General features: G+C 36.8%; 3 protein-coding genes across 3 annotated transcripts; 2 read left to right on the plus strand and 1 right to left on the minus strand.

Annotated features, from left to right (window-relative positions):
- Positions 1–69: 69 nt before the first annotated feature.
- Positions 70–3,487, plus strand: LOC113760343 (protein O-glucosyltransferase 1-like). The gene is made up of 6 exons (XM_027302894.1): positions 70–488; positions 627–819; positions 1,392–1,456; positions 1,541–1,751; positions 1,945–2,314; positions 2,814–3,487. The coding sequence occupies exons 1-5, from the start codon at positions 70–72 to the stop codon at positions 2,293–2,295; spliced, it is 1,239 nt and encodes a 412-aa protein (XP_027158695.1). The 3' UTR covers positions 2,296–2,314; positions 2,814–3,487.
- Positions 3,488–3,890: 403 nt separating this feature from the next.
- On the minus strand, positions 3,891–6,514 carry LOC113763254 (actin-depolymerizing factor 7-like). Its single transcript, XM_027307011.1, has 3 exons — positions 6,463–6,514; positions 4,841–5,106; positions 3,891–4,335 (listed from the first exon to the last, which is right to left on the minus strand). Exons 1-3 carry the CDS (start codon positions 6,463–6,465, stop codon positions 4,185–4,187), a joined length of 420 nt encoding a protein of 139 aa, XP_027162812.1. The 5' UTR covers positions 6,466–6,514; the 3' UTR covers positions 3,891–4,184.
- Positions 6,515–10,303: 3,789 nt separating this feature from the next.
- Positions 10,304–15,603, plus strand: LOC113760663 (FT-interacting protein 7-like). Its single transcript, XM_027303336.1, has 2 exons — positions 10,304–10,462; positions 12,055–15,603. The coding sequence occupies exon 2, from the start codon at positions 12,144–12,146 to the stop codon at positions 15,156–15,158; it is 3,015 nt and encodes a 1,004-aa protein (XP_027159137.1). The 5' UTR covers positions 10,304–10,462; positions 12,055–12,143; the 3' UTR covers positions 15,159–15,603.
- The last annotated feature ends 4,304 nt before the right edge of the window (positions 15,604–19,907 follow it).

Here is a 19,907-nt window from a genome sequence, read left to right on the forward strand (position 1 = left end):
GAGACTCAAACCTATGTAAAGTTTATAACAAAACCTGAATGCTTCCTGAATTGTTTGGAGAGTTTACCTATGGCACAAAATGCTAACCATTCGGGTGTTGAGGAGGAATGTCCAGAGTACTTTCAATGGATCCATGAAGATCTAAAACCATGGAGGGCCACTGGAATATCAAGGGAAATGGTAGAGAGAGGTAGAGTTCTAGCACATATAAGAGTAGTCATAGTTGGTGGGCGAGTGTATGTGGAGAACTACAAACGTGCCTTCCAAACAAGAGATGTCGTTACAGTGTGGGGTATATTGCAGCTTCTAAGGTTTTATCCTGGTAAATTACCAGACTTGGATCTAATGTTCGAGTGTGGTGACAAGCCAGTCATCCAAAAACAGGATTATGAAGGATCTGAGGCCACGATTCCACCACCAATGTTTCATTACTGTGGAGATAATCAGACTTTTGATATCGTTTTTCCTGACTGGTCCTTCTGGGGTTGGTAAACATTTTATCCTCTTTCAGTTAGTCTGATGAGAAACACAGAACATCAAATTTCAGTATGTCAAGCACCTAATTTTGCAGCTATAACGGGCATAGATATGTTTGTTAATTCTTGATATGTCCTTGGACTTTTCAGGTCAGAAGTCAATATAAAGCCATGGGAGCTCCTGAAGAAGGATTTAAAAGAAAGCAGTGACAAAATTAAGTGGATGGACAGAGAGCCTAACGCTTACTGGAAGGGCAACACATTACTAGGTCCACAGAGACGTGGTCTTGTGAAATGCAATGTCTCAAAGAATAAGGAATGGAATACTCAAATCTATGATCTGGTAGAAAATGCTCTCTCTGTTATAACAGACTCGCGATCTCCATAATTATGTGCTAGGAGATATTAGCAGGCAATTAGATGGTTAACATCAGAAAAATGTGAACGTCTGTCTCAGTATCTTTTTACCTCTTCGAGATGGAAAGGAAATAACTGCATAAATTTAAGGCAGAAAAAACCATAAGGAACCTCAAGAAGAAAAGAAATTAAGACTAATAAGGAAGCAGCATTCAGACCACACTGCAGTCTATTGCTGAAAAAATCTGTCATGTAGTGTTTCAATTGTGTCCACACATTCAAGGATTGGATATTACTGAATATGAATTGCCCTGGGAATTACATTCAGTATACCTTGCCATTTAACTACACCGCATGGCAGGTGACCAAAAAGGTTTAGGGGTCTCCCATCGTGGTTCTATAATGAAGGAAACGAGCATACTAAGTCCACTTTACCAAGAATCACCAGCAAGCACAAGTAGTTATTACTAGAGATGTGATCATGCTTCCTCTAGTCACAGAATTGTTCTTTTGAATAACTGTCTTTTACAATCTCTTAGGCATTTAAAATGATGGCAGGACTGGCGACGTGAGCGCAAAGAAGGCTTTAAAACTACAGATTTAGCAAGCCAATGTAGACACAGGTATTTGGTTTGCTAGCTTTTTTTAACATTCTCGTCCTAACTATTCTTCATTTTCATTTTGTTTACTTGAAATTGCCTATGCAGGTACAAAATATATGTTGAAGGACATGCATGGTCTGTTAGTCAAAAGTATATATTAGCATGTGATTCTATGAGTTTGGTCATAGATCCCCACTATTATGATTTCTACTCCAGGGGTTTGCTGCCCACAGTTCACTATTGGCCAATTAGTGAGAATGACATGTGTGGGTCTATTAACAATGCTGTAAAGTGGGGGAACAAACACGCAAAACAGGTAACTTTTTTTTCTAGCATTCCTTGTTGACTTCGTTGTTCATATGTTGATCCCTTGTGCCGGCCTCTGCCTGGTCGCCAGTAATTGAAAATATTTTTCCCATCCCATTGGTTCCAATGAATTCATTGATATATACGTAGTTTAATTAATTGCTCTAATTCTTAATTTAACTCCATATTTGGCTGATAATCAGGCACAAGAGATTGGAAAGGCAGGGAGCAGGTTTGTTCAGGAAAAGCTAATGATGAGACATGTTTATGACTATATGTTTCATGTCTTGTACCAATATGCAAAGCTCTTGAAATACCAGCCTACTGTTCCTAAAGGTGCAGTGGAAGTGTGCTCAGAGACATTGATCTGCAATTCGAAGGGATTAAGAAAGAAGTTTCGGTCATACTCCATGGTTACTAATCCTGCAGAGTCAAGCCCTTGCACCCTGCAACCTCACTTTGACCAGCAAAAAATTCAAGATCGTCTTAAAAGAAAAGAACATCTAAAGAAGCAAATTGAACCGTTTGAAGCTGGTGAAAATATCAGACGATAGTATTCTTGAACTGCTTAAGGTATTGTCTGGTAAAATTCTGAATATATATAAGCAGATCATTTTTTCCTCTTTTATGTCAAGACGTAGCAATTTATCTGCTGTTCAGATCTGTATGTATATCAAATGCAGCAATCTCATGCCTTTTTTAGAAGCAACCATCCATATTAATTGGCATGATGTTGCAAGCATACATTTAACAGAGTTGAATGGTGTCTGGGGAACTGTTCCTTTCTTGGTTCACTATAAGTAATGGCCTTTCATTATTTAAAGATGTTCCAACGTGCTCGTCTTCATAAAAGAAAAGAAAAGCCAGCCAGAGGGTGACCTTCAGCAAAGAATACAAATTGGAATTGAGAATCATATGTATTGCAATGATACAACCTTCTGGCCCGTTACATAATAATACACCTCTCCATATTACCTACTATATTTCAAGTTTCATCTAGATATGTTAGCTAATTTTGTTGATGGTGCAATATATTATCCATTTCTACTAAGTTTGAACTCTTCTTTGGCAGATATATTTTACTGCCAGTGAACTGCTACCAATACGCGGCATTTTGGGTGACGAGTTGTGTTTGGCAGATACTTCAGTAAACTATATGCACAAAGTTTTCATTTCGAATTCCATGGCCTGGAAGAAGAAAGAATGTAGTAGTTTTGTTTGCTTAAACTATTAGAAAGGGAACGAAAAAGAACTGAATTGTTTGAGTGGGAATGGGGGACAGATGTCTCCTTTCATTTGCATGGTCAAGAGGAGATATCTGCTGAGGAATTATTCAGCTCTTGTTCTTATTCTAGACAAGCGCAAGAAGCAAACTCTGTATTTGTTGGATGATCAATTAAAGAAGACCTCATAACATTGAAATAAAGCTTGCTTAGCTGCTTTGCAATTTTCTGAGACATGGTTTTGAAGGCTATTTGTGAATATTGGCTCATTCTCATATAGTCTTGTGCATTGAGAAGTAAGGAAACACCAAAGAATCTTCAAAGGAAAGTGTACGAGTCTTCGGTCATTATCAGGTTTCTAAAGCAGAAACATGCAAACTGTTTTTTGGTGGGTACTGTAAAAATCCAAAGTGCAGTATTGACAAAGAGGACGCCTCCTTTACTCGTAGGATTGATGAATGTGAAACATTCTTCCATTCTTTGATCATGACGAATTCCAAAGCATTGAATTTTACATTCTTTCTTCTAGACAGAAAGTTGAAAATGTAAAATCAGAAGACAGCTCTTCTTATTCTCATAACTTCTACCATCTCCATGCAGTTTATTCAAATTTCTGATTCGTCTCCGATTATGTGGTTTGCTTTATATTAGTCGCTGCTACATGATAATGTAACTCAATTCGTTTGAATGGCATTTTGTAGGTTGCGACACATTTCATTGATACTACACGCAAAAGGGCAGAGAAAAATCTTGCGAGAGAAGAGGCATAGCGTCTGAAATAATTACAGGTCGAGGCTATAATTCAAAATAAGAACATTAGGCAACATACTCGGTAGGACTGAAGTAAACTAAAGCAGCAGCAGAAAACAGAAATTTCTTGATTCACATTCATCACCATATTTTGTGACAGAGAAATGCACCAGTTATTCAGTTAACAACAATCAATGTCATGACTTATGAGCAATAAACACTCTACACATGTATATATCTAGTATCAAGTCAAAACAGATCAAGTTCCAACTAGTAGCTTACACAGCATACTCCACTAACACTAGATGTAATGTAACCTCTCTCAAGTCAGCCAAAACAAAAAGTAGCATTGTTGCTTCAGAGTTGAACTGAGGCTGAAGTCTAGTATTTCTTGCACCCCATCCAACAAACAAACAAGCGAATAGTAAATAGAAACTAAAATCGCGGTGCAAGTGAAATTGTTTGAGTATCTACAGAGCTCGTGATCTGATGACATCCAAGCTCATCTCACTAGGATCAGTAGCTTGCAACTCAACCTGAATACCATCTAATTCTCTCTTGAATCTATCTTTGGAGCTTGCGTAGACCATCTTAGCTCTGATCTTTGATGTGTCTGGAGACCTACAAAGTAAACAATTGCAGCAGTATGCGACTAAAATTGCATCCCAGTTATGAGAAACATAAGATGTGCAAAAGCATTATTCATGAGAACAATCACAGACTTCAGATAATAATTAGTCAACAAACCAGACCTACAATACTAAAATAAACACTTAAACAGATTACAATTCATTGACTCGTCAAGATTACAACTAGGCTTATAAATGGTAAGATAAACACTAACGTGATTTAGACTAATTAACCCACAACTTGTGAGACCTTGAACCTCGGATTTTGATTGTTTCACCACAAGGTCAAGGTCCCACTGGTGGCTAGTGTTTGATAGTGAGCACTATGAAACAGTATCGCAGATTGTAGGAGTTATTGATATCTTGGAAAATACTGAAACTCAATTTTGGTCGGCTTTGTTTGGATAAGGAGACGTGTAGCTGAAAATTCTAAGTAGTAGTTTAGATGCAATGAAAGAAGTCAAGCAAATAATAATGAGAAAGGAATATGCCACTACCATGCTATGAAGTAAATCTTGCTTTTATGGCAGTTTTCTTCCGTTGTGAAATCGTAATCGAAAACAGCATATCGACACTGATCAGCTGGTAAGCTGTTAGTGAAATCTTCATAGGTTTCATCATGACTCCCGAGCTTCTCTATTGCCACTTGCTTGGATATATCATCGATCTTGAACACAATATATCTGTAGTTCCTCTTTGCTTTTAGCTCCAGGAATTTCAGCTTGCATTCATCATGAACAGCAATACCAGAGACCGAATTTGCCTAGCCAACATATTTTTCACGGACGAAGCAGTCTCATAAAATTAGCACGCATTCATCATTCAAACTATTACCAGAGAGGGTAAGGAAAGGGAAAATGTGGAAAGAAATATAGACCAGCATCACATGAAATATGAACGCATAATATCTATCTGCATAAATTAACCTTCCAATGACAAATTTCAACTCCCTACATGATGTCTAACTCCGAGAACCTTTGGCCACCCCGTTTTCTTTAGAAATTATGTACACTTGACAATAACTGCTTTAGGGGTCTAGAGGGGCAAGAAGCTCAGTGCCATCGATTTACACAGCATTGCATACGTTGTATACATCAGTTGAATAACAGATTTTACAAAGAAATGCAAATTGTAACCCTACTTATTTACAAATTCTGAATCTTTAAACAGATAATGACCCTTAACCTTCCCATGTAATTACTTCTGGCAATCACTGAGCCCTCTGTCCTATCTTCAGCCAGAGGTACAAAAAAAGTAATGTACCCTGACAGTGCCAGAGGTGAAAAAATGGGACAAGGGGCACAAACGGTTGCAGTCCGTTTGTGGCGGTTTGTGCATTTTCCAACAGCGCGTAACATTTTTTGCACGTCGCGTAACTTTCTTTACACATGGAGTAACTTTAGAACAAATTTTTGTGGGCCCCATACATGGCGTGAAAATCGAGTTACATGCTGTAATCTGAGCCGCACAAATTTCTGAGGCCACATCGTGGCCGTGAACAACCGTTCCTGCCCCATTTCCGCAAAAATGTAATGCACCCAGACAGTACACCAAAACAACCAAACGTGACAAATAAGATTAAAAAAAATGCCTTTTTGTTTTTTAGTGTAAGTGAGAGATCTCGAATTGCTACCGTATAAAAACAAGACCTTTCATTTATACTTCTTCCCCCCATATCACTCAACTCATTCTTCCCCTAGAAAAAAAAACACCTTAATACCGTGCAGTGTAAACAGAACGAAAAAAAATGTCACGTCTTGTGTTCCACGCCAGAAAATAATACCTCCTTAGATGGTTATAAATAATTTAGGTCAAACATTTTGAACTCAATGATTTATGCTTAAAAAGTTATTTGACTAGCCTAGGGCCTGAAGTATTGGGAAAAAAAAAACCTCAATATCCTGTAGTTTAAGAAAAATTTAGAGAACCAGACAAAGTCCTACGGCTACAAGGTTTTTTTATCGTTAAGCAAGAGATTGTAAGGAGAACGGAGGATCAATCATGTCATTTGCACGTCTCACCATGCATATGCAATCAAAATTTGTTTCTACAATTTTAGAAAAGATGGAAAACATACTCACAATGGATGATGCATTTTGTAAATGTAGCAAGGGCTTACCATTTTGTTCTCTTCAATGTGAGATGAAGCTCCAATGAGAATGAACAAAGGCAAAGTGGAGAAGAGAGAAACAGGAAGATGTCAGAGGGAAACCAAGTATCTTGTCTTGGTCCTGGGGTGTATGCCTCATTTTGGATTTGCTCAGGTGTTACTTAGGAAGTATTCCAAGGGATGAGAGACATTTTAGGGGGTATACCGGAAAATTAAGGGTGTGTATCTCCTTGAAACTCTGGTCCTCATCTTTCAATTCAACATATTTGACAGCCACAAGTTTGAAACTAATTCACAAAACCCACTCTTGTATTTTACCTTAACCTGAAGGAAAATTTTTTGACAAAGAAAAAACTTAAGTAATCTCATAAACAAAAGAAATATGTAGAATTTGTAATTAATTACTCCTATAAGAATGAGAGGGATTTGGGTAAGGGGGCACTCATTAAAGCGTTATGTTTTAATTTTTTTTTTTAACAAAAATAAAGTTAATCCTGTCCAATGCAAGAAGTGCAATAGATGTGAATAGGGTAGTTCTAATACAAAAATGATAAAACTGCAACAGTCCTAATAATACAAAATACATAAAGCTAATGTTGCCGCAACGGGTTTTCTATTACACAATGGGTGTAACATCTATATTACACACTCGGTCACACTCTAATATATTGACATTTGTACTCTTTAAATTGTTATAGTTAGACCCCTAATTAAGTGGAACTGAATACGGGTTCAGTACATTGAGGAGATTAACAAGATAAATTTTGGTAGGATTAGTACATTTATTAGGAAATAGTAATATAATTTTGTGAATTCTTGAGAATCGCATATTGCTTCCCTACATCCAAATGGCTAGTAGAAATAGTATAAATTCAGACTTTTCTGAAAATATCGTTAGCAGGTGCGTAGGCATCCATTTGAACCGGTAATAGTTTAATTCCCTTCGGATTGTCCTTGGGTTTCTCCAGATCTCTTCTCTCCCTAGTATAAAGTAATGGAGGTCTATCGTATCTGATTAAAAAAAAAAATCCCCATCTTTTCTGTCTTCTTGATTAAACAATTCACCATTAAAATAGTTTATCAAGCAAAAAAAAAAATTTTTTTTTTCTGGGGTTGGTTTAGATACTTCCAAAAAGGTGGATCAGTCAAAGAATAGGACAGCATGTGAATTATGTGTATGACATCTCTATGCTAGTAGTACTTTATAGTTTCTGGTGAGTGAAGTAAATTAAATACACGTTTGGTTTCCTGAAATGGTTATCCTTTTTGCTTTGGTCCCCTTCTAAAGTTTTAAATTAATCAATGGTTCCCTTTCCAGCTCCTGTTAAATTAAATGTTAATGCCTTGAGATTGAATTCAAACCTGAACAGCTGAACCCCTCATCCTTCAGCTACCCTTCTTGTCACTAGAATTCTATACGTACCTGCAACTGTTCATCTTAGATTTCTGAATTCCAAACGAAGCAATTTAGTCAGAGTGACTCTTAATTTTACCAGATGACCAGATGATTCTTCGAAAGAATGCCTTTTAGGCAGTAGCACTTTGAAGAAGAAGAAGAATTATTCAGGGTTGTTTTCAGGACCTAACCTTTTCCAGGGCCTGGGACCGGTGAGACAGGTCAGGTCACTTTTGTACGACTAAAAATCTGCACTAGCAAGACTGGAAAATTCCATTGGTTCTCAAGCCAAGCCAAGCCAAGCCAAGGGGGGATGCATCATGTAAAGTAAAAATACAGGACGAGATTGAGAGAAAAATTGGAGGCCACATGACACTGATGAGCTTATCATTTAACAATTCAAAGTACCGACCAACACAAAGCTAAGTGTACATCTCTATTTGTCCACTTCTATTAATGACGGGAATGAAAATAAAAATAAAAGATACTTCGGTAACAAGTGTTCGTCACCTGATTTAACTTAATTGTCCAACCATTAATTTAATTTCTCGTTTGCTTTCGTAAAAGCCTATCCAAAAAATATTCATTGCAGAGCACTATGATCCACCTATAATTAGGTTGAACCGGCGCATTTTCTATTAGATATTTTTTCTGGTAGTATTAATCTTCTTGGCTAAGGGTCCGAACAAAAGTTTAAGAGCAGATATGATGGTAAATTGTTGAACCCATAAGTATACCTTAATTTTCTTTGCGTTCAAGTAACAAATAGGACTAAGGAGAGGAGAAACTCGTGCAAAAAATGGATCTTGATACTGACTATGATTGTCAACGGCTATTTGGTCTGTTGGTCATCATCAAAATTTTAAATCTTCTCCTCCCTCTTCTGGAATAGGATAAAGCAAGTTTTACAAATATTATCGTTATTGAAAAAAAAGACATTAAATATTATTATTATTATATGATCTTAAAGGGCTATAGTCCTGTGGAGAATGAAGTACCGAAGCATCCAAACGTGAAAAGGAGTAGGGATTATTACTTGATACATATAGGAGGAAAAAGAAATTATTGATTTCTGAAAAATAATATCGCAATCAAGCTCTGTGAGGAGTCTAATTATAGGAAAGAAGAAGATTGGTAATGTTACACCAACCATTAGACAAATAATTATCGTTGCCATAATAGTTCCCTCATACTTAATTCCTAAGTCATGCATTAACTTGTGTTCCTGCTAAATAAACTTGCATTTAATAAAAAATCATTAATGAGCTCCAGTATTTGATAACACACAAGACAATTAATATCTAAAAAATTAATATTCCTAAAATAATAATAAAAAATTATATTTATATATATGGCACTAGTTAAATTTCAATAATTGCACTTTTTTTTTTTAGATTAGGAGAGTATCTTGCTAATTTGACTTAATAATGGAAAAAAAATTAAAATTGTTATTAAAAAATTAAAATGTAAAAATATTTTAAAAATCTAAAAAATGACTGAGATATTGTTAGTTTTTCTTTTAAAATGTGTATATGGCTAAGCTTTTTTTTTTTTTTTAAGTAGCCATATTTTTTTTAGTAGCCATTTTTCTCTCTTTTTTTAGTAGCCAAATAAATTAAGAGAAAAATGATAGTAAACTGCAAAATAACTTTATCTTAAAGGGATTTACTGTAATTAACCCTTAGGGGTATCATTAATTAATGTCATTTTAACATTTTCATTACGCAATGTTAGCGTTAGACTAACAGTTTAGACTTTTAGAGAGTAAAGCGAAAAAAAATAACGTTAGAGGTAAAATGCAAAACTTAATAGTAAACCTCAAGGGAGCTTTTGTGATTTAAAAAAAAAAAAGAAAGAAAGAAAAGGAAACAGCAACAGCCATTTCTGTCTGCACCACAAATACTTATTTATGACTAGAATTTTGTTTAGTGTGGGCCACATGAAATAATACTAATCAACAATAGGAGTGACGTGATGTGATATATCCATTTCACACCACACGGTTAGACCAACCGCGTGCCGCGCGTGATATGTGTTCGTTTCTCAAGTGTTTTTTTTCTCTCTGTAACATTACACGTTAGACAGCAAAAATCAGTAGCGAGACGCCAGAAATAAAAACCAATAATGAGTTTCTTTTTTCCTCCCACCACCTACGTTAACGTGTCCTGCAGTACAAGACCTGGAGAGTGGACTTGGACCCTTCTTTCTTCACCTTTTTCATCTTCGTCTTTCTTCTCTTTTGTAAATTGTAACTTGTTTGTTTTCAAGTCTACTGCTTTTGGTAGTTGTTTTCCTGCGTAGGTTGTCGCTACTTGGGAGAGTAGTACATTGAAACGTCAAATCAATAAAAACCACACGTTCTTATTTCCCACGTCTCTGTTTCTTCTCGCTCTCTTTCTCTGAACCATCTCAGAAACCACTGACGTCAGAAAGTTTGTAACTTTTCTCCTCCTCCTTCAAATAGTGTAATACAGCCCACAAGACTACCAATATTTGTTGATATATATATTATATTCATCTGCTTCTCTTCATATATTTAGAGAAGGAGAAGCCCAACTAGAAAGAAAAAAGAAGGGAGCTGTTCGGCACAAATTCTAAAGCCTTATCAAGCAGGTATTAATTTTATTATTTCTCCCTTCTTTTTTTTTTTGTGGAATATTCCTTAATGCGTTTTTTGGGTATTTGAAATGTTTTTTTTTTCAATTTGTCTGTCTCTCTGCGTCTCTGTGTGTGTGTGTGTGTTTTTTTTTTCTTTGTGTCTAACTGTTGACTTCGTAAATGTTTGATCAATGAATGTGTGAAGGTTTTTTAGCTTGAATTGTTATAGCAAAATTGATTCTTTTTATGAATTTCAGAGCATGTAATCTTGTCACAAGTTTATTAATTTAAATAAGACTTCACGGAACTCAAAAGGGCATGCTGCTTATTCAAGCTTTGCCCCGGTTTTGGACTTGTTTTTTCCCTTTGAATTTGTTAATTACCAAAACCCTCTGCCTTTTGTGCGCCATTGGAAAACTGGGGTGAGTTTATCATGCAAAGAGTTACCTTGTTTGGCATAAACTGGCAGTTAGGTTCTTCATTTGAAGAATAAGTCTGAAATTTTGAAGCTCATGAAGGCTTTGTGTCTCTGGACACTTGAATAGGTTAAAGTTTCTGGCTTTTGCTGTAGATTCTCTGAAATCCATATGATTGTGTCAATTTACTGTCTTCTGTTTGATTTTTCATTTGGAAAGCTATTTCGAAGAGTGACAAAATGTTCTGGGATATTCTATTAACTTATTTAGCTTTTGCCTACGTATGGTCTTTGGGCCAAGTAGCATGTTAGTCTCTGCATATTCTCTACCTTTTCTGAAGAATCAGATGCAAAACCTTGTGTTTATATGTTTTTCTGATTTTTCCGACAAAAACTGATTGACTCAGTTGCAACATACTGGGTGGCATCTTTATCCCTTGGTCGTTGTTTACTCTGGCAGCTCATGTAAATATGATGATGTTCCTTTGGTGACTCTAGGCCCCCATCTTTTTGCACCTCAGAAAACATGTCTGATTTTGTTGGACTGCCTGCTTGGTTTTACTTCTTCAAATGTTTTATTCTTTTTCTTTCTAATTTTTGCTGATTCAGGGGTAGCATAAGCTCTGTTTTTGGTTAACGGGAGAGGAAAAAAAACTAGCCTGGGAAGTCATCCGCTTGACGTTGAAATTACTGGTCTCTGTCTGCTTTATTTGCCACATTTATCAAACAGGAAAACTGATTGACTAGTGTTATATCATCCTTAAGGATACTTTTAGAGGCTTTTCTGTTCTCGTTATAAACTTTTCTGTGATGTTTTTTCATGCTCTCAAAGGGTTATTCTTAACCGAGGCCTTGTATCACACTAGGATCCAAATTCCGAAGATTGTGGGAATTCATTTGATTAAAGGCACATCTTTGAATTTAAAGGCAGGTCTTGTATCACACTCATTGTGTTAATACATTAGAAGAGAGTAAATTTGGACTTTTTTCATCCAGGTGTGATTTTTATATCCATTCATTTTAGCATGCCTCTTCAATTCAATGGATATGTTTGAATCCATGAGATTATGGGAAGACATTATAGTCCTCAAAATATTTCATTCTGTTGTCTGTGTATGACTTTTCCTTAGTTACTTTGCTTCTGAGTTTCCGTGTGCCAGCACTTACAACAATATCCTCTATTCATCTCCAGGGGGATTCACTTTGACTACTCTCACCAGAAGATTCCAAGTTTTTGCATTATTCTCCATCACTGTTGCAAATTTATTGTTTTAGAACTCAATGAGCAATCTCAAGCTTGGTGTCGAAGTTGTGAGTGCACACAACCTCTTAGCTAAAGATGGCCAGGGCTCATCTAGTGCCTTTGTAGAGCTCAAGTTTGATGGTCAGAAATTTCGTACGACTGTCAAAGAAAATGATCTCAACCCTTATTGGAATGAGACCTTCTACTTCACCATATCAAATCCAGATGAACTGCTGAACCACACTCTTGAAGTCCATGTCTACAACAACAATAAGAATGGCCTATCCAAATCCTGTCTTGGCAAGGTACGAATCAGTGGTACAGCATTTGTACCCTATTCTGATGCTGTTGTCTTCCATTACCCACTGGAAAAAGTGTCCATTTTCTCACGTTCTAGGGGCGAGCTTGGCCTCAAAGTTTTTAGTACAGATGACCCTTATATAAGGTCCTCCAACCCACTTCCTGCAATGGATTCTTCTTCATACACAAAGTCACGTTCAACACAAGCCCAAGCTCCAGAAACACAAGCTGAGGGGTTGATTCCCGAGACAAAGTCAAATGGGAAAAAGGGTTCACGACGCACCTTTCACCACTTGCCAAATGCAAATTATCAGCAGCAGCTTGATTCTTCCATTGCTGCATCCCAGCAACCAATTAACTATGGGGTTGAACAGCTTAGACCTGAGCTTAACGCAGCACGTATGGTTCGCACGTTCTCAAATTTGTTTTCACAACCAGTTGAATATGCACTTAAAGAAACAAGCCCTGTCCTCGGAGGAGGACAAGTTGTTCAGGGTCGGGTTATACGAGCTGACAAGCCAGCCAGCATTTATGATCTTGTCGAGCCCATGCAGTTTCTATTTGTACGAGTTGTGAAAGCACGTGACCTTCCTTCCAAGGATGTTACAGGAAGCCTCGACCCTTATGTTGAAGTAAGAGTAGGGAACTATAGAGGAGTCACAAGTCACTTTGAGAAAAGGCAAAATCCAGAGTGGAATGCAGTGTTTGCCTTTGCAAAGGATAGGATACAGTCATCTTTTGTGGAAGTTGTAGTCAAGGACAAGGACATGTTAAAAGATGACTTTGTTGGGATGATTCGATTTGATCTTCAGGAAGTTCCCATGCGTGTGCCTCCAGATAGTCCATTAGCTCCGGAATGGTATCATCTCGAGTCTAAGAATGGGGAAAAGAAAAAGGGGGAACTAATGCTTGCTGTCTGGATGGGCACACAAGCTGATGAGGCTTATCCTGATGCTTGGCATTCAGATGCAGCTGGTCCTGTTGATTCCTCAGTGTTTTCCTCACTTACCCGCTCGAAAGTCTACCATTCCCCGAGGTTATGGTATGTCCGAGTCAATGTTATTGAGGCACAGGACTTGATTATATCTGAGAAGACTCGATTTCCAGATGTGTATGTCAAGGTCCAAGTAGGTAATCAGGTTCTTAGGACAAAGGCAGTCCAAACTCGAACTATGAATGTACTCTGGAATGAGGATCTGATGTTCGTTGCTGCTGAACCCTTAGAAGATTATCTAATTCTTTCAGTTGAAGATCGTGTTGGTCCCAATAAGGAAGATGTCTTTGGAAGGGTCATTATACCATTGAAGACTGTTGAAAGGCGTGCTGATGACCGTATTGTCCACTCAAAGTGGTTCAGCCTTCAAAAACCAGGTGCAACTGATGTGCATGAGACAAAGAAAGACAAGTTTGCTAGCAGGCTTCACCTTCGTGTCTGCCTTGATGGAGGGTACCATGTGCTGGATGAATCTACTCACTGCAGCAGCGATCTTCGGCCTACAGCAAAACAGCTCTGGAAGCCACCTATTGGTATCTTAGAATTAGGAGTTTTAAGTGCCGATGGCCTACACCCAATGAAGACAAGAGATGGAAGGGGTACGTCAGACACGTATTGTGTGGCTAAATATGGGCATAAGTGGGTTAGAACCCGGACAATCATTGACAGCATGAATCCCAAGTACAATGAGCAGTACACATGGGAAGTTTTTGACCCATCAACCGTTCTCACAGTTGGTGTTTTTGATAGCAGTGATGTTGGTCCAAATGGTAACAAGGATGTGAGAATTGGCAAGGTTCGTATTCGACTATCTACCCTTGAAACTGGTCGGGTATACACACATTCTTATCCGTTGCTAGTGCTTCACCCTTCGGGTGTTAAAAAAATGGGGGAGTTGCATTTGGCACTACGTTTCTCATGCACATCAATGGCGAACATGATGTTTCTTTACAGTAGGCCACCGTTACCAAAGATGCATTACGTCAGACCATTGAATATAATGCAGCAGGAGATGTTGCGCCACCAAGCTGTCAATATAGTGGCAGCTCGGCTAAGCCGAGCTGAGCCCCCTCTAAGAAAGGAAGTAGTGGAGTATATGACTGATGCAGATTCACACCTTTGGAGCATGAGACGAAGCAAAGCCAATTTTTTCCGCTTGATGTCTGTTTGTAATGGGTTATTTGCAGTTGGAAAATGGTTTGGGGAAGTCTGTATGTGGAAAAACCCAGTCACTACCTCTCTGGTGCATGTTCTTTTTGCGATGCTGATTTGTTTTCCAGAATTGATACTGCCGACAGTGTTTTTGTACATGTTCGTGATAGGGATTTGGAACTACCGCTACCGGCCAAAATATCCACCTCACATGAACACCAGAATATCCTATGCTGATGCTGTGCATCCTGATGAGCTTGATGAGGAATTTGACACATTTCCTACAACTAAAAGTTCAGACCTAGTTAGAATGAGGTATGATCGTTTAAGAAGTGTGGCTGGTCGAATACAGACTGTGGTGGGTGATTTGGCCACCCAAGGGGAGCGGATCCAAGCGCTTCTGAGTTGGCGAGACCCGCGTGCCACTGCCATTTTCGTGACCTTCTGCCTAGTTGCTGCCATTGTGCTGTATGTCACCCCTTTTCAGGCACTGGCTCTCATGGCTGGATTTTATGTGATGAGGCATCCCCGGTTCCGCCACAAGTTGCCACCAGTACCATTGAATTTCTTCCGTCGATTGCCAGCCAGGACTGACAGTATGCTATAGGTTGCTTGGTGTCGTTGCAGGGGTAATGTTTATTAATCCGTTCTATACTGCTAGTGGTTTCAGCGCTGTGGTCCAAAAAGTGTACAAAGATTAAAGATGTCGGAAATCGGAACTTGTATCTTAAGTTAATTCTGCAACATCTCATGCCTTTGAAGAGTGCTGATGGAGGAAAACAGTTTCAAAACGAGGAGGCATCTCTGCAGGCCAGTTGCAGAGTTTTTGTTCAACTTGCTCTTGAATAGCAACAGTATTACCTAACCAATGGCCCCTGGATGAAAAACGAAAGGTGTATGAGATTGTTCTGTTATGTAAATTAAGAAATTTCGGACTTGGGAAAGATTGTATTCCATACTTTTGTATAGTTTGTGTGTCTGTTTTCTTGAGAAACTCTTCTTTACATGCTGCAAAATTTTATTGGTACGCGTTTCGCGGAACTGCTGCTGAAGAAGTGATAGCTGAAAGTTTTTAAAAGATGCATGCAGTGACCAAAACAGGTCAAGCATGTACACTTTGCTTATGGTTAGAATTCTCAGTCCTGCAGTTGCTTTAGCAGTTTTACTGGTAAATTCGTAACTCTCATTAGAATCTGCAAAATAGATTTTCATCCAAAAGAATCAACTTGATGCTTCCATTAAAACCTGTAAAGAGTGAAATATGAATTTTCTTTCCTCCAGAATCGAGTTCATCTAAAATTCAATTGCCAGGAAGAGCCAAATTTTTTGTTGGCATTTTTTGGACAAATAGCACAAAAAATCCTCCAACTTTTCTATTGAGACATAGTTAGTCCTCTAATGTTACTTTGCCCCAATTTAGTCCTTTATCCTTTAATTTTTGGGTAAAATTCAATTTGGCTCTCCAGAGTAGATTAATGTATCAATCAATCCAGCCCTTGAAAGTTTTGTTCCAGACGAACCCTTTCGTCAACATACTTGGCCAATAGCGTTTGGCTAAGCTTTAGTGGTAAAAATAATATCCTACCAACTTTTTAGGGACTTCAAAACAAAGAATTTTTCACCAAAATTAGCAAAAAAGGATAAAATATATAGCTCTAATCTTCTAAAATGTTGCTATTTACAATTTTCAAAATCTGATTAAAATAGCACTATTTTGTCCTTTGGAGCTGATTTGTGTGGAAGATTTGGCATAACATTTCCAGTTTAGAATGTTAAATTGGAACTTGTTCATTTTCAAGAGCTGAATTGATACTTTATTTTATTTTGGAAGGCTACATCAAGATTTATCCTTAATTTTTTAGCCAATTTGATTGTTGAGGGATCTGGAGCATCCAATGCCGTTCCCATAGTATAAGTTGCGGCCCAAGTCGATGTGGCTCGATTTGGGCCATAAATTTCAATTTTATTTTATAAAAAGTATTTTCATGTTGAAAATTTAATTACTCAAATTTGGGTCACATCAGCTCGATCTAATTTAGGATTAATCGCACTTTATTCCCTTTACGTATGGGTCATTTCTCAATTTACCCCCTAACGTTTGTTTTTTCATAGTTTACCCCAAAGACTAACGGTCAACTTTAATGGAAATAAAACAGAATAATGAAAAGACAGTAATACCCTTAAGAAAATAATGAACAATCCAAAATACCCATATCTCTAGGTTTATGAAAGGGATAAAGAAAAATTTTCAAAATTACCCTGGAATAATAGAGGACGGAAATTTCCCTCCATCTGGCACATGGGACAAAAAAAAAAAGAAATTCGAATTACCTTTTGTCATTGTCGGTCATCTTTTCTCTCTCCTCTATCAACTTTTCCCCCCATCTTTTTTCTCTCCTCTATCTACCCATGAAAAGTGCCCACATACATGCCGATTCTGAATAAAAAAAAAAAATAGCTGTCTAAAACTCTTTTTGACTTATTCATGTATAAAGCAAAATTAAAGACAATAATGACAGATTATTAATGAAAAATTCTTACATTATAATTTGAGCAGCAACAAAATCTTCTTCCCGGATTTTCAAGTGTCCAAGAGGTGTACAATGGTGTCTCTTTACCACATCCACGCATTTTTTGGAGTGACCTTTCAATGTTATTTGAAGCACTTTGTAACATTTTTATGATACTTTTAGTTGACAAAGAAAAACTTTAGGAGCTGTTGGATCTGTTGAAATGAAAGAGAAAAATAGGCTGCTACTGAATGGAAGCATGAAAGAGAAAAAAATAGGCTAAAAAACATCAGACACCTCTTTTTATAACTCATTGAGGGACATTTTAGTCGGCCAAAACAAATGGCTCTCTTCCAATGGCAATTTCGGCATCTTGAAGTTTTTAACGGTGCAATTGTTTAGCTGAACTGACGGATGGGGTAAATTGTAGGAGTGGGCAAAAAATTCGATCCAATCCGATCCAAAACCCAACTAACCCGATCCGATCCGATCCAAAAAATAGGACATCCGATCCGATTTTTCTTAGCAGGGCAGATACGGGTCGGGTACCCATAAAAACGGATTCGAATACGGATCAGCAAAATAAAAACCCACGAGTACCCGACCCGCAGGGTATATTATATAAATATTTAAAAAATAAGGGTTCATTATATAATTTTATAATTTTTAATCATAAGTGTAAGTAAAGTGGTTCACAACCTCATATTTTAATCTCATATGATCCGCCTCTCCTCATCTTGTCTAAAAAAAGTGAATATTCTTGATGAAACCTGAACCAAATGAATAAAACAAAGAAAAATTTGTGAAATTCTATCATAAAAATTGTTCATTCCTTTCATCCTTTTTCATTTTTATTCTATTTCCATCGATCTTTTCTGCAAATTTTTCATCAATTCAATCAAAAATTTGTGTTTGGAGCTGCAATTTTCTGTTAGCTAGATAATTAAAACATTTGTGTCTTTTATTTATTTATTTATTTTATAACAATTGTGTCTCTTAAATTTGTCTCCTTTATTTTAGTGCAAGAAATTTATTTTTCTTTTTCATCACCTTTAATGCAACAAGGTCTATTCCAAAGATGTAAGAAAATTGGAGAAAATTTTTCAAGATTATTTTGGTTATACTTTCTTCAAAAATTATTAGCTCTGTTCAATTCTTTTCCGGACTTGATTCCACAATCGACTCATTATGATAATCATTGTGTTTGTTATACTTGGAAAAGTTGCCATATACTTATTATCATTGTGTTTGTTATGTTGTAGAAGGATGAAATGTGTGAGAATGATGATATACTCAAAATTATCATAAAATTTCGTTTTATCTATTAGATATTATAATTCTAATATGTACTAAATTTATGAAATCGGTTTGATTATTGGTTGAAATGTGTGAGAATGGCGATGCATGGATTTTGATTATAATATCTCTACCCATCCCTAACAAGATTTGGCTGACCCGACCCTAAAATATCGGATCAGTCATTTTGCGACCCTAATCTGCTCCTAATGTTTTCGGGTACCCGAAAAAAAGGAGCGGGTCATAGGGTATAAATTGTGAAAAAACAAACGTTGAGGAGTAAATTGAAAAATGACCCATACTTAAAGGGGATAAAGTGCGATTAACCCTAGAATAAATGGTAATCAACTTTTCCCCCATTTACAAGTGTACAAATGGATGGTGTTCAATTTCTTTTCATTTCTTTTTTTCTTTTTAATATGCTTCAGAACAAGAAAATTACACTAAATAATAATGATTCAAACAATCTAAAACATAGTACCCTACTAAATTAGGACGAAATTGGAAGCACGCATCAATAAATACAGACATGCCCATTTAAATTTACAAATTCACGGATAATTGATATTAGGTCAAAATTGGAAGCATAAAATGGATTAATCATTACAAGTATAGCAATTAGGATTGTAAACAAATCGAACCACTCGCGAACCGCTTGAGTCAAAGTTATCGAACTCGAGTTGAGCTCGAACTGGTCAAATTGAATTCGAGCTTGAATTCTAGTTCAAAAATATTAAACTCATTATTAGTTCACGAGTTGGCTTGCGAGTTCAAGTAAACTTATATATATATATCTCTAATATTTTATTATTTATTAAGAAAAAAATCATTTTATTTATTTTTTTAAAAAATAAAATAATTATTTTTTATTTTTTCGAGTTCGAACTCGACTCGAATTCGAGTCAAATTTGAGTTTGAACTTTAAATTGGCAGCTCGTGGAACTCGAGATCGAGTTCAAACTTGATAAAACTAAATCAAGACTCAGCTCGATTAGGCCAAATTGCAACTCAAATCGACTCATTTGCAACTCTAATAGCAACAAAGCTCAAAAATTGAAGAATCTCATGTCTACAAAAAAGAAAAAGTACATAAATAATACTCATCTAAAATTTTTCTCCTCGAAAAACCATCAGGATTGTAAGAAGTATTCATGGAAGAATCCCTTGGTCCTTCAATTTCTGATTTTTCTACTCTATCTCGCTCTCTTGCTTTCTAACCCTCACACCCCAACACAGACTTTTCTTCCTCTCTGTGTAAATAAAGCAAATCTTTTCCTATGAACCATGACGCAACATGCTTTGTTATAGAAAAGGTAACAAGAGAACCTCCAAATGAACCATGGCGCAACATACTTTCTTGTAATTCTTCAATCTAAGCTATACTTTCTAACTAAGGGTGCAAACAAGTCGAGTTTAATCGAGTAGCTTGCAAGTTTGCTCAGTCAAAACTCGAGCTTAATCGACCTTAACATATATATGTCATTTTTTAATTTTTTATTTATTAGTATGAAATGTCTATTTTGTCTTTTGTTTAAAATTATATAAAATAT

The sequence above is a fragment of the Coffea eugenioides genome, chromosome 2 (assembly GCF_003713205.1).
Source record: "Coffea eugenioides isolate CCC68of chromosome 2, Ceug_1.0, whole genome shotgun sequence".
NCBI lineage: Eukaryota > Viridiplantae > Streptophyta > Magnoliopsida > Gentianales > Rubiaceae > Coffea > Coffea eugenioides.

Coding starts and splice junctions, on each gene's coding strand:
- LOC113760343 (XM_027302894.1), top strand. CDS start 70: ATGGCACAAAATGCTAACCATTCGGGTGTTGAGGAGGAATGTCCAGAG. Junction 489..626: donor GACTGGTCCTTCTGGGGTTG/GTAAACATTTTA, acceptor TGGACTTTTCAG/GTCAGAAGTCAATATAAAGC. Junction 1,457..1,540: donor GCAAGCCAATGTAGACACAG/GTATTTGGTTTG, acceptor TTGCCTATGCAG/GTACAAAATATATGTTGAAG.
- LOC113763254 (XM_027307011.1), bottom strand. Junction 4,336..4,840: donor AAGATTTACTTCATAGCATG/GTAGTGGCATAT, acceptor TTTACTTTGTAG/GTCTCCAGACACATCAAAGA.
- LOC113760663 (XM_027303336.1), top strand. CDS start 12,144: ATGAGCAATCTCAAGCTTGGTGTCGAAGTTGTGAGTGCACACAACCTC.